Source organism: Lithobates pipiens, unplaced genomic scaffold, assembly GCF_037356315.1.
Source record: "Lithobates pipiens isolate NorthernLeopardFrog02 unplaced genomic scaffold, aLitPip1_a1.2 Scaffold_1, whole genome shotgun sequence".
NCBI lineage: Eukaryota > Metazoa > Chordata > Amphibia > Anura > Ranidae > Lithobates > Lithobates pipiens.
The window spans coordinates 213599464-213617204 of record NW_027507685.1 but is presented as its reverse complement, the minus strand read 5'-3'; the positions used below and the strand labels follow the sequence as shown (position 1 = coordinate 213617204).

The 17741-nt window shown below is 44.9% G+C and overlaps 1 protein-coding gene across 2 annotated transcripts in view; it reads right to left on the bottom strand.

Annotated features, from left to right (window-relative positions):
* Positions 1-17741, bottom strand: part of LOC143982896 (cytochrome P450 2C16-like) — an 88190-nt gene that overhangs the window by 57056 nt on the left and 13393 nt on the right. The window contains exons 2-3 of one of the 2 annotated variants that reach the window (XM_077482005.1): positions 10551-10716; positions 4861-5010 (exon numbers count right to left, since the gene is read on the bottom strand). In XM_077482005.1, coding sequence (XP_077338131.1) covers positions 4861-5010; positions 10551-10716 — 316 coding nt within the window. The remainder of the gene's footprint in view (positions 1-4860; positions 5011-10550; positions 10717-17741) is intronic. The other variant, XM_077482014.1, reaches the window with a different exon arrangement.

Here is a 17741-nt window from a genome sequence, read left to right as displayed (position 1 = left end):
CTTTTTTTTTCTTTTTCAGTCCATCGGAGAGAATAAGATGAATGAACTTCGTGGGACACTTAATTTTTAATAAGGGCTTATCCCAAGCTGTGTCTTGTGTTTTTTTACCATTTTCACACTTTTTTGTGAAATGGTAGGGGTACATCTGTAAAAGGGGGCTTCCAGATTCCGATAAGCCCCCCGCCCGCAGACCTCCACAACCACCGGGCAAGGGTTGTGGGAATGAGGCCCTTGTCCTCATCAACATAGGGACACGGTGGTTTGGGGGGCCGCCAAAGCATCCTCCCCATGTTGAGGGCATGTGGCCTGGTATGGTTCAGGAGGGGGGGCGCCCCTGAAGGGTCTGGTATGGATTTTGAGGGGGACCCCCATGCCATTTTTTTTTCATTCTGGTTCATTCTGGTTCGGGGTTCCCGTTTTTTTCAATGACTTTTATGTGTATTGCTGGGACCGACAATTCATTATAGCTGCGAGTACTTTTAAATGACTTTTTTTTCCTTTAGAAACGTCACTTTGCTCGGACTGTTCTAAAAATGGGAAACATGCGCCACTTTACAGGCATACTATAGACACCCCCCAGGTAAGAAATTTAAAGGAATATTTCACTTTTATTGTTTCACTTTAAGCATTATTAAAATCACTGCTCCTGAAAAAACAGATGTTTTTAAAAAATTTTGTTTGCATTGATACATGTGTCCTAGGGCAGGACCCAGGTCCCCAAACACTTTTTATGACAATACCATGCATATACAGTAAGTCTTTAAAATTAGCACTTTTGCTTACTCCCATAGACTATTAAAGGGTGTTCCACGGCTTTCGAATTTGCCGTGAACACCCCAAATTGTTCGCTATTCGGCGAACAGCGGATGTTTGAGTTGAACTTACGCTCGACTCGAACATCGGGCTCAAGTGACAGCTGCACGCACCTGCGCAGGAAGGACATGGTGGGGAGTGACTAAGATCTACCTTTATTGATGATGTCAGCCATGGCCTGATTGTCCGTGGTGAAGAGCATCGTCTGTCCAGTCCAAGTGTGGCCCCAGACCTGGGCAGCTGCCACGATGGGATAAAGCTTGAAGAGTGATAAAGACAGGGTGAAACCAGAGATTAACAGAATTTCTGAGGGCCAAGGTTCAACGAATCAGTTTTTTTTTTTTTTAACGAGTGAGAGGTTGCTGAGATGAGAGGCTGGTGAGATGGTTTTGCATGGGTGCAAGGGTCTCAACAAATGAGAGTTAAGTTACTGAGAAAAGGATAGAAACACCTGGTTTGTTTGGCAGCTTACTGTACCCCTAAGTGAGCAGTATAAGGGAGAAGAATGTCTGTTTAGAAGAAAAAGAGAGTGTTGGGACTTTAAATGAGGCAGTGACCGGGTAAGGTAAGGTCAGTTGCCTTCATCCCTATATAATACCCAATTATATCATGTAATGATTAGATCACCTAATATAGGAATCCCCCCCCCCCCCCCGTCCACCGGGCTAATCGCCATGGGATGGGGCCCATTTTTACCTCTCACCTTCATTTTAAATAGGCTAATATCCCTGGCAGTTGCATGTGTCACATGCTTTAGATAGGAGCAGTCGCTCCATCACCTTGGGAGCTGTGAGACGTAGCGCGGGCCTTCCTCCTCTCCTCTCTATAGGGTGGGTGGAGTGCCCTGCACTACGCATCGACGTCACGCTTTATGTGATGGAACCGCTGCGCCATGTCTTTGGCGCCGCCGCTTTCCATCGCTTTTTACATCTAGCAGCCAGGTGGAGGAATAATTTGGCACGGTTTTGCTTGGAGGCGGTTCTGCCCGGCTGCAGCTGCCCATCCTCCTTAGTGCACGCCCACGTGACATTGGTGGGTGTGGCAGACTAGCCCTTATAAGTCTTCTGGGGCAGATTGACTCACATGGTGGTTCCAGCCCTTTATCTGCACACTTTGTGGATCACGCAACACTGAAGTGTCTATTAGGTAATTTGATTTATGCTACACTTCTATTTTATTTCATCTAATCTCTTTGGTTGATTTGGTTTCTTAAATTTTTTTATATTCTATGTATTTCATCTTTCCAATCATTCTAACTTTCTACTCTCACTAAGTTACCCTTACCTATACACTCATTAGCATCTCATTATCCTATCCTTTACCAAGTTTAGGACAGATGACCTACTGTACCACATAATATGAGCTTCCAACCTATTTTACAATCTTTCTTTTATTTTTAGCACATATGGTTACTGTTGACCATTATTACTTTTTGGAATTTCCTTTCTTGGAAACCATCTTTGTCCAGTCCTGGTCTGCCTTAACCACCTCGGCTCCCACCAGTGATACCCCTATGGGGTTATTCTGATTCATTTTGGCACATTGATACTGCATAGATGCAGATAATGTAAGTACTCTTGAGAGTGGTTTTGGGGGGTTTATCCTAGCCAATATTACTTCTAATTACTTTATTCTAATCTCTGTTTTCCGTGACAGGGTCAGACCTTATAGATATTCTTGTTGTTATTATCATACTACAGCATTCAGTTTTCCACGTGCATGCTCCTGAAGAGTGGATGAATCCACAAAATGCATAGAGCTACTATATGCCAACTATATGTTTTACTTACTTAATGATCACTTGTAATATGTGATTTGTATTTTTAGTGGTCAATTGTTATTGCTGTATGTTTATTCATTGAATTGAATATATTGTTCTTCTTGGTGTACTCATGATTACCCTCATGCAACTTTCCATTGATTTTCCAATAAATTTAAATGTTTTACACCTGTCTGCTTCATTCAAAGTCCCAACCCCCAGTCATCCTGATTGCAAGAATGTCTGTTTGATTTGTAGGTTTCTGTAGGGGAACTAATGAATGATATGGGAGACAACAAATTGATAGGACATAAAGAATGTGGTAACAAACCTTACTTGCGACAGTGGGCCATACGAGTGAGTTTGTGGCGGACTGGGGCCGGAGTAAAAAATATCGGGAAAGTGTGGCGTAATGCCGTGCACGAGGCAAAACAATAAAGTTTGGTGTAGAAAAATAGAATGTGAGAAGTGTGTACGAATGATTTGTAAGTTCCACAGCGGGAATCGAACATATGGTACAAGCGACACTGCAAGTGGTCAAAATATTGACATGACATAACAGATCGAGGGAATGAATCCTACCTGTGACAATGACCGTGCAACTGAGTTTGCATTGTACTGGAGCAGTGCCGTGCATGACGCACATAAAATGACTTGGTAAATAAATGAGAGACGAACTGTGTACAAACGCTTTGTAAGTTCCGCTGCGGGAACTAAAACACACGGCATGGGGGATACAACGAATGGCAACGGTAGAAAGTATGCAATGTATCTAAAAGGGATTGGTTGTAAAGAGAAATGACTCTAATATGAATTGGTTGTAAAATGTATGAAATGAATCCTATATGAATCGGTAGTAAGGAGTATTAAATTAATCTAATACAAATTGGTTGTAGAGTGTATGCCACCTCTTACTCTGAAACCAAACACATACCAACCACCCAGCCCCCCAGGCTAATCAAAGTGCAGACAAGGCATCAGGTGGGTCTAATTACCACCTCAATCAGCCACAGAAGCCATACAAACAAATGGATAAGACGGCAACCCCATGGACAGTGGATCCTATAACCCAGTGGTCATCAACCCCATCCTCAGGGCCCACTAATGAGCCAGGTTTGCAAGATAACTGAAATACACCACAGGTGATAACATTTGCTGCTCAGTGATTGCAGTATTATAGTCTGCATCTCCCCAAAGTAATACATAAAACCTGGCTTGTTAGTGGGCCATGAGGACAGGGTTGATGACCACTGCTATAACCAATGAAGCCTATGTCGAGTGTTATCGGACAACAACTGTCAGCGGCTTGGAGGCTTGGCTTTACATATGAATCGTATTGTTTGTAGATGGGATGACAAACAAGGCAGAAGGAACCTATGAATGTATTACGCCTGTGCCAAATGATGTCGGAAGATGACCGACAACAACTCGGAGGCAGGTTTTTTACAAAAGGGATGTGGGATAGGAAACATGATGAATCGCAAGTTTGCACATGATACAAAAAGGTTTGAATCCTACCACAAACGGAGAAGCCGCAATGCACTTGCGATCGAATGCACAGATTCACAAAAATGAGGTGAGCTGGGAAGAGTCAGCCTAGTGACGTGTAGTATTGCGCACTGGAACCGACAAAGAGCATGGGCGAGAGGGCTGCTTTAATACCCCCCGGGCTCCTCCCATAAATTCAGGCCACCATACTGGCTATATATATATATACATATATATATATATACGCTCAATGTGTGTTTGAGCTTTGGGGTGCACATCCTAAAGCAATAGACTGCGCACACCTATTCTACAGAGTAAGCTCTGTGTAACGCTGAATAAGGATGAGCTCATGCGTGTTCGCAAGCTGCATGTGCAGAGCCCACCAGGAAGTCGTCACTGCGGAGTGCTAATCACAAGCAGTAAGACATTTCCCAATCTCTGCAGCCGCGCATCAGGAAATTACTTACTGCTTGCCATTAGCACTCCGCAGTGCCGACTTCCTGGCAGGCTCTGCACATGCGGCTTGCGAACACGCCTGAGCTCATCCTTAACGCTGAAGAGATCATTTGGTGATTGAAGGAGAAGCTGGAAACTTTGACAGTTTACCGGATCAGACTCTCTACCTGAACAAAATGTATTTTTTTACATGCATGAGGCAACACTTGTTTGGAGTCGTAAAGCAAAGATAACACGTTTGTTTAAAAAAAAAAAAAGCACTATATTAATGTTCGGCCTGTTTTCTTTCCTTGGCCGTACCATTTTTTAAAACTGGACCATTTACAGTTTTACAGACAACTTACAGTTGGTTTTCTTAAATTCTTCTGTTAGGAAATAGGCCTCTTCCTTGATTCTCTCTTCAATACTCTTTTTACCCATTCCAAAATTTCTGAGGGTCATCAGAGAAAATCGCCGTAGCTGTTTCCATCGCTCTCCATTACTGGCGACCACTCCTGAAAATGATGTATGGAACCAATGAAACACAACTGTTTACAACTGTTTACATGTTTCGTTTACATGTTTCCTTTTTGAAAAAATCTGCAACGGGATGGTGGCGCTGTTCTATAAACTGTATAAAAATGTATATGGTGGATGCACTCATAGACAAACCACACCTATAAAAATAAAAAGTGCAATGTGCATAGGGATAATAAATAGAGACAGCCTTGCGGTTCGCCCAGAGGTTGGTTCGCTGCAAATTTTGCACGTTCGCGATTCGCCAAACCGGCGGACCTCTGGCGGCGGACATATGCGTTTACATTGTGAAGAACTTTGACCCATGACACATGCATCATGGGGTACAGGACAGCCAATTGAGACATTTCAGCACATGGACAATTGGACATACCCGCTACCTTATAAATAGACCTAATCTGGTGGCCATTTTACATTCTGCCTTTTGTCAGTGTAGGGAAAGGACGCTGTGTGGAGCAGGGACAGTCAGTCTAATCATTAGCTAGCTATTACAGTAAAGTGGTGTGTGACAACGGTGCCAATCTGCTAAGCACATTGAAACATGGCAAAATTACGCACGTGCCATGCATGGCACACATCTTAAACTTGGTCGTGCAGCGATTCGTTGTCAAATACCCTGGGGTCCAGGACATCTTGCGGCAGGCAAGGAAAATCTCTGCCCATTTCAGAAGATCTTACACGGCCATGGCTTGGCTTGCTGACATTCAGCGGCGACACAATCTGCCGGTCAGACATCTTATTTGCGATTGCCTGACGCGATGGAACTCAACCTTCTATATGCTTGATAGGCTGTTCCAGCAGAAACGTGCAGTTAACGACTACCTGTACGAACTCTGCGGCAGAACAGGTTCTGGGGAGCTTGTTTTTTTTTCACCGCGCCAGTGGCTGCTCATGCGCGACGCATGCAGACTTCTGCGGCCATTTGATGAGATCACCAAACTGGTTAGTCGCAGCCATGGCGCCATCAGTGACATCGTACCTTATGCCTTCTTTATGGAGCGTGCATTGCGCCGTGTCATTGATCAAGCCATGGAGGAGCAGGAGCAGGAAGATGAGGAAGTCGCAATGCTAGATGAATTCCCAGGGGGGGGCTACTCTATCTGAGACAAGTCAACAACAGGAGTCTGAAGAGGAGTCAAAGGAGGATGGTGCCAGGGCGGATGAGGAGGGGCAAGAAGAGCATTCTTTAAACCTTTCTGGGATCCCTGTTGTTGTCCGTGGATGGGGAGAGGAGAACAAGGAGGACGATATTATCCTGGATGATGAGCAGGAGCCAAGCCACCACACCGCTTCCAGTTTAGTGCAAATGGGGTCCTTCATGCTCCAGTGTTTTAACAGGGACCCCCGTAAAAAAAGCATAAAGGTCAAGGACCAGTACTGGGTGGCAACGTACTTGGACCCCCAGTACAAACACAAAAATGTTACCACCATCACAGTGGGCTGTCAGAATGGAGCACTTTCAGGCCTTGCTTCGAGAAATGCTGCATTCTGCTTTTGCATGCGCTGGCACCAACCAACAGCACCTGCAAGAAGAGGGCGGTTTGAAGATGTGTTTGTGACTTCTGATATGAGATCATTCTTTCAGCCGACCCATCGACAGGTCTCATACGGATCCAGCATCAGGGAACGCCTAGACCGACAGGTGTCGACTACATAGGGTTAGCGGCCGATGTGGACGCTCTGAGAAGTGATGAACCCCTGGACTACTGGGTAGGTAGGCTTGACCTCTGGCCAGAGCTTGCCCAATTTGCAATGGAACTGTTGGCTTTCCCCTCCTCCAGTGTCCTGTCCGAAAGGACGTTTAGTGCAGCAGGGGGGATCGTGATCGATAAGCGCACTCGCCTAGCTCACGACAGTGTTGACTACCTCACATTTATAAAAATTAATGAGGCATGGATCTTGGAGGAATTCAACACATGTGACCAGTAGACCATGTATATGCATAACTCTATAAACTATTTATTTAATCTAGCACACTGACCTTTTTTCTACCTTTGGCTCACTTCCTTGTACAAAAAAAGCACACCATACTATATGCCCGTAACCTCCTGTTTGAAGAGGTTGAGCGGTGTCATATTTTTTGGTCCCGCAGCGAGCTGCTGGTATCAGTGCTGGTGTCAGTGCTCTCTATCTCGGTGCTGGTGTGGTGTCAGTGCTCTCTATCACGGTGCTGGTGTGGTGTTAGTGCTCTCTCTCTATCTCTATGCTGGTGTCAGTGCTCTCTATCACAGTGCTGGTGTCAGTGATCTCTATCACGATGCTGGTGTCAGTGCTATATTTATATATATATATAATCTCAAAAATGTTAAACGACCAAAAAATATTTGTACATCAATAGATTAAAAATTAATTTGTGTCCATAAAGTGAAAAAATCTTGTGCAAAAAACACTACTGGAAATAAAGCTAACTTTTCACTGGAAATAAAGATGACTTTTCAGTGCTCCCCTCCTTCCTCCAATGGCAACATTTTGGACATTTCTATATATTTTATCATTATTAAATTTCCATATATGTTTACTTACATTTTTTTCTGGCTAAATACACAGGATTAATGTTTGGTGGATAGTTTATTCATTTATATTCTTTGATATTTTTTGATGTTGTCTTTGGATAATAATATATATATAGACATCTTCTTGCACTGTTTCACTTTGTACACATACATTTTTTGATGCACTTTATTACCCCTATGCACATTGCACTTTTTATGTTGAGTTGTTTACATACGCTTGTTTACATATACATATTTATTTTTATAGGTGTGGTTTGTCTGAGTGCACCCACCATATACATTTTTATACAGTTTATAGAACAGCGCCACCATCCCTTTACAGATTTTTTCCTTATTCATTGACTCCACCTTGGTGGAGTTCTTTTAGGGAGGCTGGAGTTCACTTTCTTTAGCGCGGATATTTGGTAACCACACACTGCTTTACCATGAAGATTTTCAGCAAGTTCTCATAATTTGTCTGTCCGACTATGGCTAAATTACCCTTTTTTCACTGGGCAGGCATGCCGAACCAAACAGAGAGCAGAAGGCAAGGGCCTAAATAAAGCTAACATGGCTACAGCTACATACAGCTAAACTCTAGGCAAACAACTAATACACAGATGAGATACATACTGGACCCACTGGCGACTGGTGGTAAAAATAAATTGGGGGGCAGGGCAAACAGTGCACCCACAGCCACCCCCCCCCCAGTCAGCTCAGCCAGGTAATTGGCACAACACCCCCTGGTCGGTCGGATGGTTATGAGTGCAGCACTTACCACATCTATGGCGTGGACAATGCTTCCCCTATGTGACAAATAGCAGCTTCCCCTGGGTCTCCTTCTCGGTATCCTCCCTGCTCCTCCTAGGCCAATTGTAATATTCCTCCTTTCAGTCAATCGGGAAACGGGTCTCAGACCCACTTTCTAAATGACAGGGAGGAGAATCAGGAAGACAATAGTGAATATTCATTCACTATTGTCACAAAACTGTGTGGTCCCGAGCACAGTGCCCACCCTTTTATGAAGCCTATTATAGCCCCTGGCTCTAATCATGTGCTTCAGAAATAAAAAACCCTCATTGGAATCCATGCGTCCAGTGTCCCGCATGTATATTAAGGGACCAGACACATGGGGGGGGGGGGGGGGGTTGCCTGTGTGGCCTGCATGTGTGGACGCCACTGCCTGTATCTGTATATGGGAGCTCTTTTATTTGTCAAAATATTTGTATTTTTTCCCATCCAGTCTTAGATTTGCACTGCTCTGCCACACAGCACAGTCCTTCCTGGCAGGGGAAGGGACATGATCTTTTACTGTGACTGCAGTTTCACTTTGACATAGAGGTCACTTCCCTACCTCTCCCTGTGATTACTGGTGAGTGAACCGCGCAAAGTTTACTTTGCTAGATTTTTGCCAAACACTTAAAAAACCCACAAACCCCAAACATGGTGAAGTCTGTGGAAGCTGGATTGTATAATTTTTGTGCATCTTTTTTCAAGGCCAATTTGCAAGCTTTTAGTATCAAAAGGGCATGAGTAGCTGGGCACTAACATGGGAACATATAATGTTCAACGGGGATAGGGTATTTTAATGTGGCTTGAAGGGCAACATTAAAAATACACAAATCCTTTAAATAACATGTTTGGGGGGGCTGCCTTAAAGAGTAATTCCAGGAATGCTATGACTTTAGCTGGTCCAAGTAAACTACATTGCATTTTCTTCACTAATTGATGCAGTGGTTGTCAGCAAAATCAAGTTGGGCTAAAAACTGCTCGGCCATTCACAGGAAACCATGTGTTTTTATGAACAAGGCTTCCTCTGGCTGAGATGGAGAGGTGGGGGCGTGACATTTTGATCTCCACCTCAGCCAATCAATAGAAGCCTTGTATTCATTCATAAAAGACAAAGCTTCCTGTTAATTGGCTGAACAATTCTCATCCCAACTCGATTTTGTCCTGAGAATGGGATGGGAAGTCCCCATACCACTGCTAAAACAAGGATCTGTATAGTGTATGTAGCTGATACAATGTATACATCACTGCCAGCTGCTGTATGTGTTAGTTTGGACCAGCTTGATGCAACCAAACTATCTAAAGTTGCAGAATTCCTGGAGTTGGGCTTGAACCACTTCCCGCCTGGCCTATAGCAGAATGACGGGCAGGTGGTGGTTTGGTTATCTATATGACGTCCAGCAGGATAACAGCTGCCACGCGCCCATGGGGGTGCACATAGCGGCGATCAGTGGTTCGGTGTGTCAGCCTGACACACCAATACACCGGTCTCAGTAAAGAGTCTCTGATCAGCTGTGTCCAATCACGGCTGATCACGATGTAAACAGGAAGAGCCGTTGATTGGCTTTTTCTCACTCGCGTCTGACAGACGCGAGTAAAGGAGAGCCTATGGGCTGCTTTCCTGACGGGGGGGATCTGCGCAGCCCCCCCCCCCCGGATGCCGGCCCAGAAGCACCAGGATGCGGCTAGGACCCCCAGTGATGGCCACCACACTGGACAACCAGGTATGCCACCCTAGACCACCAGGGATATGCCAATCAGTGTCCAGGCAGCTGCCAATTAGTGGCAATTAAAAATGCCTGATGGTGCCACCAGTGCCACCTTTCACTGCCCATCAGTGCTATCAGTGCCACCCATAAGTACCCATCAGTGCAGTCTTTCGGTGCCCATCAGTGTCGCCTATCAGTGCCCACCACTGCCACCTATGAGTCCCTATCAGTGCTGCATATCAATGTCACCCACCAGTGCCACCTATCAGTGCCATCTCATTGGTGCCGCCTTATCAGTGCCCATCAGCGCAGCTTATTAGTGTCCACCAGTGAAGGAGGGAATGTACTTATTCACAAAATTTTATAGCAGAAACAAAGAATAACTACGTTATTCAACAGTAAGTGGCTTCAAACATGCTTGAGACAAATATAGAACTACAATCAGAAAGTAAACAAAATAAATAAATTACAAAAAACAGGGCTGACTTGATAGAAAAGGACCGTTACATAATTTAAGCTGGTTCTTACCATGTCCTCCTGAACTTATCCTGTCCAGTAGAGGCATGTGTCCCCGAGCACCAAAATCATCTGCGTTATCGACGAGGGCCTCCTTGACTGCATCATAGCTGCAGAGCACTACAACTGTCTCCATGCCCATATGAATGGTATATACTGGACCATACGTCTCACTCAGCTGCAGGACAAACAAGATCGTAAGTGCAAAGTTATTGTTTTTTAAATTTTAGGGCATGTTATGCCACGTACATATGACCGGACTTTCCTGGAGACTAGGTCCGACGGTCTTCCCGACGGACTTTCGGTGGAGTTTCGACGGACTTTCCAAATGAATGGACTTGGCCACACACAAACGGACTAAGTACGTTTGAAAGTCCGTTCGTTTTGAACGTGATGACGTAAACAGGACTAAACAAGGAAGTTCAATAGCCAGTAGCCAATAGCTGCCCTTGGGTTGTATTTGTCCGTCGGACTAGCACATAGACGAACGGTTTTCACAATTTTAGTCCGTCGGATAGATTTGAAAAATGTTCTATTTCCAAGACCGTTTGATTTTTTATTTTGATTTTTTAAACGATCGGACTAGCCCACACATAGGGATAAGCCAAACACCCCCCTGTTCGGTTCGCACCAGAACCTACGAACAGACCTAAACTTCGTGTGAACTTTAGAACCCTATTAAAGTCTATGGGACTCGAACGTTCACAATCTAAAGTGCTCATTTTAACGGGTAATATGCAGGTTACTGTCCTAAAAAGTGTTTGGGGACCCGGGTCCTGCCCCAGGGGACATGGATCAATGCAAAAAAAAGTTTTAAAAACGGCCGTTTTTTCAGGAGCAGTGATTTTAATAATGATTAAAGTGAAACAATAAAAGTGTAATATTCCTTTAAATTTCGTAGCTGGGGGGTATCTATAGTATGCCTGTGAAGGGGCGCATGTTTCTGGTGCTTAGAACTGTCCCTGCACAAAGTGTCATTTGTGCAGGAAAAAAAGTCTTTTAAAATCACTTGCGGCTAAATTGTCGGCTCCCCGTAATACAGAGAACACTCAATGAGTGTTCTCTGTATTAGCTGACAATTCATTCATTCATTGATAAAAAAAAATTTAAAAAGCGTGGGGGTTCCCCTAAATTCAATTACCAGGCCCTTCAGGTCTGACATGGATATTAAGGAGAACCCCGTGTCAAATTAAAAAAAAAAAATTGACGTGGGGGTCCCCCTAAATATCCATACCAGACCCTTCAGGTCTGATATGGATATTAAGGGGAACCCCGCATCAAAAAAAAAAAAAAAAAAGTGTATTTGTCTTATTTAACCATTTTTACACTTTCTTTGTGAAATGGTAGGGGTACTTTTGTACCCCCTTACCATTTCAAACAGGGGGAGGGGCGGGATCTGGGGGTCCCCTTGTTAAAGGGGGCTTCCAGATTCCAATAAGCCCCCCGCAGACCCCCACAGCCACCAGGCAAGGGTTGTGGGGATGAGGCACTTGTCCCCATCAACATGGGGACAAGGTGCTTTGGGGGGCTACTACCCCAAAGCACCCTCCCCATGTTGAGGGCATGTGGCCTGGTAGGGTTCAGGAGGGGGGGGGCGCTCTTTCGTCCCCCCCTCTATTCCTGCAGCCTACCAGGTTGCTTGCTCGGATAAGGGTCTGGTATGGATTTTTGGGGGGACCCCCATGCCATTAAAAAAATAATAATAATTGGCACGGGATTCCCCTTACAATCCATACCAGACCTGAAGGGCATATTCGAACACATTTTTTGCCTGTTTGCATGTTCTGCACCAGGGGGTGTTATGCCGCGTACACACGGTCGAACTGTTTGACGTACTTAGTCCGTCATACAATCCGACGGACAATCCGTCGTACTTTCCACTGAACGGACTTGACCACACACGGATGCACAAACAGTCCGTCGAAAGCTTGCGCGATGACGTGTACAGCACGTACGACAGGACTAGAAATAGGAAGTCCAAGACACAGCAAAGCACCCTTCCGCCGTGTAAATCCTTTCTGGGCATGTGCCATTCTTAGTCCGTCGAACTAGCATACTGACGACCGTATTGTCCGTTGAAACCAAAGTACGACGGACAGATTTTTGGAAAATCCGAAATTCTTAGTACTCCGGACTGCACGCTGAAAAAGTCCACTGAAGCCCACACACGAGCGGATTGTCCGCTGAAATGTGTTTCAACGGACTAAGTACGTCAAACAGTTCGACCGTGTGTACGCGGCATTAGGCTCATCCCTACTGTCACTCCATCACCAGTTTATTATCTTCTGTGGACATTCCAGGGAATGAAATATCGCAGCTGATGCGCTGTCCCGTTTCAACCTTATTCTGTTTTTCCAGCAGGAGCCTGGAGCCGACCCAACGACTACTCCTGTCCCACCCTGGTCATTGCTGATGATGCACTAAAAATCCCACCTCCCCAACGCAACCCAGCTCATCAACCAATCCTTGGCACTCAACACGCGGAAGGCCTATCGCAAAGCTTGGATCACTTACCACAAGTTTTTGGCCCGGGGCAATGATAGATGACGCTAAACACATCCTAGCCTTCATATCATATTGCCATACGCAGCTAGTCCTTTCTCACAATACCATCAGGCTATACCTAGCCGGGGTCCAGCATTTTCTGTCCTTACAGGACCCCAGTAAACTATAATAAGCCCCCCGCCCGCAGACCCTCACAACCACCGGCCAGGGTTGTGAGGATGAGGCCCTTGTCCTCATCAACATGGGGACAAGGGGCTTTGAGGGGTCACAGACCCCCAAAGCATCCTCCCAATGTTGAGGGTATGTGGCCTGGTACGGTTCAGGAGGGAGGGGGGGCTGCTCTCTCGTCCCCCCCTCTTTTCCTGCGGCCTGCCAGGTTGCGTGCTCGAATAAAGGGTCTGGTATGGATTTTTAGGGGGACCCCCACGTCAATTTTTTTTTTTTATTTGATGCGGGGTTCCCCTTAATATCCATACCAGACCTGAAGGGTCTGGTATGGATATTTAGGGGGACCCCACGTCAATTTTTTTTTCAATTTGACACGGGGTTCCCCTTAATATCCATGTCAGACCTGAAGGGCCTGGTAATTGAATTTAGGGGAACCCCCACGCTTTTTAAAAATTTTTTTATCAATGAATGAATGAATTGTCGGCTAATACAGTAAAATCTGTATTACTGGGAGCCGACAATTTAGCCGCAAGTGATTTTAAAAGACTTTTTTTCCTGCACAAATGACACTTTGTGCAGGGACAGTTCTAAGCACGGGAAACATGCGCCCCTTCACAGGCATACTATAGATACCCCCCAGCTACGAAATTTAAAGGAATATTACACTTTTATTGTTTCACTTTAATCATTATTAAAATCACTGCTCCTGAAAAAACGGCCGTTTTTAAAACTTTTTTTTGCATTGATCCATGTCCCCTGGGGCAGGACCCGGGTCCCCAAACACTTTTTAGGACAGTAACCTGCATATTACCCTTTAAAATTAGCACTTTAGATTTCTCCCATAGACTTGTATAGGGTGTTCCGGCTTTTTGAATTTGCTGCGAACAGCCAAATTGTTCACTGTTCGCTGAACAGGCGAACAGGCAATGTTCGAGTCGAACATGAGTTCGACTCGAACTCGAAGCTCATCCCTACCCACACATGATCGGATTGTGCAATGGACTGATCCCACCGGACCTAGTCTGCAGAAAAGTCAGGTCGTATGTACGGCTTGTACGCGGCATTAGTGTTCTAAAATTTTAAAAGGTGCTTCCCAGTGCAACATATTCCATATAGTACCCCAATTACACAACAGGGCCACACTGGTGGCCTTTATTACTCTGAAAACTCACAAACGGTGTCTGTATTTGACAGCTTTTTTTCCCAGGGACAGTCTCAGATTTTTAAGAATTTTTCTTTGTCTAGAAATGTAAACATGATTTTTTTTACAGAAGTTTTTGGTAAAAATGTTTTACTTTGGGTCCACTGGTTGTGTGTACAATTGTCATAACAATAGATACCTACCCCACTCCCCAATACTTAACTTTTTAGTGTAGAGGTCTCTCCGACTTCCAAGGGCCTTATGGTGACCCCCAGAACCAGGGAGAACTGACATTTCTCCTAACAGGAATGGTGGGTTGAGAGGGTTTAGGGCACAGGAAACCCTTAGGCAAATGCAATAGCAGTTAAGGCAAACTCTGCAGATAAAAATAGAACTAGGCAGACAGCGATACAAAAAGAGGGCGTTTAAGCTTCTTGCAGCAATCTGTACCTTGTAGCAACTGCTGTTTCCTATGACAGCAACTTCTCGGACAATATCCTACTGTAGATCTTGCAGTTTAACTCACAGTAACCCACTGTAGATCTCCCAGCTTAACGCATAATATCCCATTGCAGATCCTTAAGCTCAGCTTGCCGTCTTTCTCACTAGACTTCTTGGACTTTATTTATCTATTAAAATACTTAACCTACACCGTCTTACCCGAAGGCCTCGATACGCAAAAAAAAAAGGACATTGACATTAAAAGACCTTAAGCCCTTGTACACACGATCAGAGATTCCGTCGGAATGTGTCCGATCAGAGCGGTTTGTCGGTTATTCCGACCGTGTGGTCTGCATCGGACTGTTTCCATCGGAATATCCGTCGGACCAAATTTTCCAACTTGCCGGAAATACAGTATTTTCCAACAAAATGCTCCGATCGGACATACTCCGATCATATGTAGAGAATTCCGATCGGACAAAGTACCACGCATGCTCAGGTCAAATTCCTACACCAAAGCTATTGGCTACTAGCGTGAACATAGTCCCGTCGTAACGAAATAACATCATCACGTCGGATTTTCCGACAACTTTTTCCGACCGTGTGTATACAACAGTTTCGGACACAATCCGACGGACAAAATCCGACAGATTTGGTTGTCGGAATCTCCGACCGTGTGTACAAGGGCTAAGAAAACCAACAAACCAGCATAGCAAGATACAGAATAAAAACCAGGGAGCCTGTCCATCACACCCCAATTAAAAATTAGGTGACTCCAAAAGCTTGTACAAAAAGTGCGGTTTTCTATTTCTTTCGAAATTTCAAAAAGTCATTCTCAAGTCTCAGTTTCAGAGGCAAGGAGTTCCAAAATACAGCTCCTTGTACTTAACTTTTTCTCCCTCCACATGTTTTCTTTCAAAATGTTGGAATCTTCAGTATGGCCAAGTTTGCCAATCTCAAGGATCGGGTAGGCACATACTTGACAAATTTTTCCTTCAGATACTCTGGGCCACGTCCATGCAGTGCCTTATGGACAAGACATCCAGTTTTAAACAGAACCCATTCTTTCATGGGCAGCCAATACAGGGCTCTAAGGGATAAAGTGATGTGGTTTTCGGCGACCAACACCTGTCAGTAACCTTGCTGCGGCATTCTGAATCAACTGGAGCTTGTAAATGGTACAAGCAGGTAAACCCAAATACAGGGCATTACAGTAGTCCAATCGACTGCTGATAATGGCATTGACCATGGCGATCTTATCAGAATCTGCGATATAGCGTACAGTCGACCTCAGGAGTTTCAGGTAGAAGTGACATGAACTCACCACCTGATTTATCTGAGGGTGCAAGTTCAACCTAGAGTCAAAGATGACACCCAGGTGGCTGGAATCGGAAAAGGTTTGAAAGATTCCAGCCATAATGGAAACAAGTTGGGATACACCTGGTTACTAAAGATGATACATTCAGTTTTGGTGCCATTTAACTTTAGATAATTGGCACGCATCCAGGACTGGATTTCCTCCAGACAGGATGCCAGCTTTACCTGATCTTCCCCTTTCTTGGATAGTTTGAAGTAGATCTGGGTGTCGCAACATATACATGGAACGGGAGATTGTAACGGCGAATGATGTACAGCAGCGACCTCATATAGATGTTAAACAGGATAGATAAAGCCGATCCTTGTGGGACCCCGCAAGACAGGGGACTATCAGAGGAATAAAATGGTCCCAACTTTACCCTCTGAGCCCTGTCTCGCAGCCACCCGCTGGATTCCCTGAGCTTCACCCACTGCTAACCGCTGTATTTTATCTTCAAGCTTTACTTAAAGCTACCTGCTGTACTCCTTCAAGCTTTACTCACAGCTACCCTCTACATTCCCAGATGAGTCTCTACTGAAGCTTTCCCACTTACTTCACTGTCCCTGGCTGGTCAAGCGTCTGCTCTGGTACTCCCGCTGAACTTCATCCCTTCCAAACTTGCCACCAGTAACAGGAGTGGTCATCCCTTTGTGGCAACTGCTTCTCCTTTACCTTCAGCAACAATCAGGCTCCCCACGGGGTGAGCCTCTAACACACGCAGTTCGGCCCCAAGCTTTGGGCTTAATCTTGGCTTCTCCTCTTTTGCGGAACCCTGAACTGTTGAATAGGACTTATATGCACCTACCACCCAGCATGCCTCCTGGATAGGCTTCCGGCTTCAGACCTAGCAATCAGGAGCTTCTCAACACACACCCACCCAGGCCGCAGCCTCGGGTGGGAAGAACCCCAATCACCTGACTCCTCCCAAATAAATAGCCTATCCCAGCATACACAGCAGTCAAAGAAACTCCTGCTGATTGGCTGAGACAACCTAGTTACCAATCACCTGAATTTATGGTAATCCATCATTCTAATGCCAAAAGCAACAGTGCCCCCTATTGACAGAAGAGAGAGACTACCCCAAACTCAGACTCAGGACAGGAATCAGTGGATCAACCTACCAATTAGCCAGGCTAGTTACCACCTACCACAACTAGATTTATTAACAGCCCTGTTTAGAACCAGGGTGCTAAATTAGGTTCCCCCAAAGTTTCTTTACCTGTTCCCTTATTTTCCCTTCAATCTCTTAAGATACATACTATCAGTTTTTCTGCTGAGTTTTTCCTTCAGATTTACCAAAACCATATAATATGAGGTCAAACTTTAGGAGTTTCAATTTGTAAGCAATCAGGCAGGCCCTTGCACTACATGGTTTTGGTAAACCTAAAGGAAAAACTCAGCAGAAAAACTGATAGTGTGTATGGGGCTTATGCCACATCCAAGGGTGTATTCTACCTAAGAAAGAGACGAATTGGCTGCCAAGGCAGAGGAAACCAATCAGAGCCTTTGCCTCACACCATTCCGATCCTTGGCTAGCAGAACTAAAGTACATTTTTAAATTGTGTATAGATGTGGACCCTATGCGCTATCA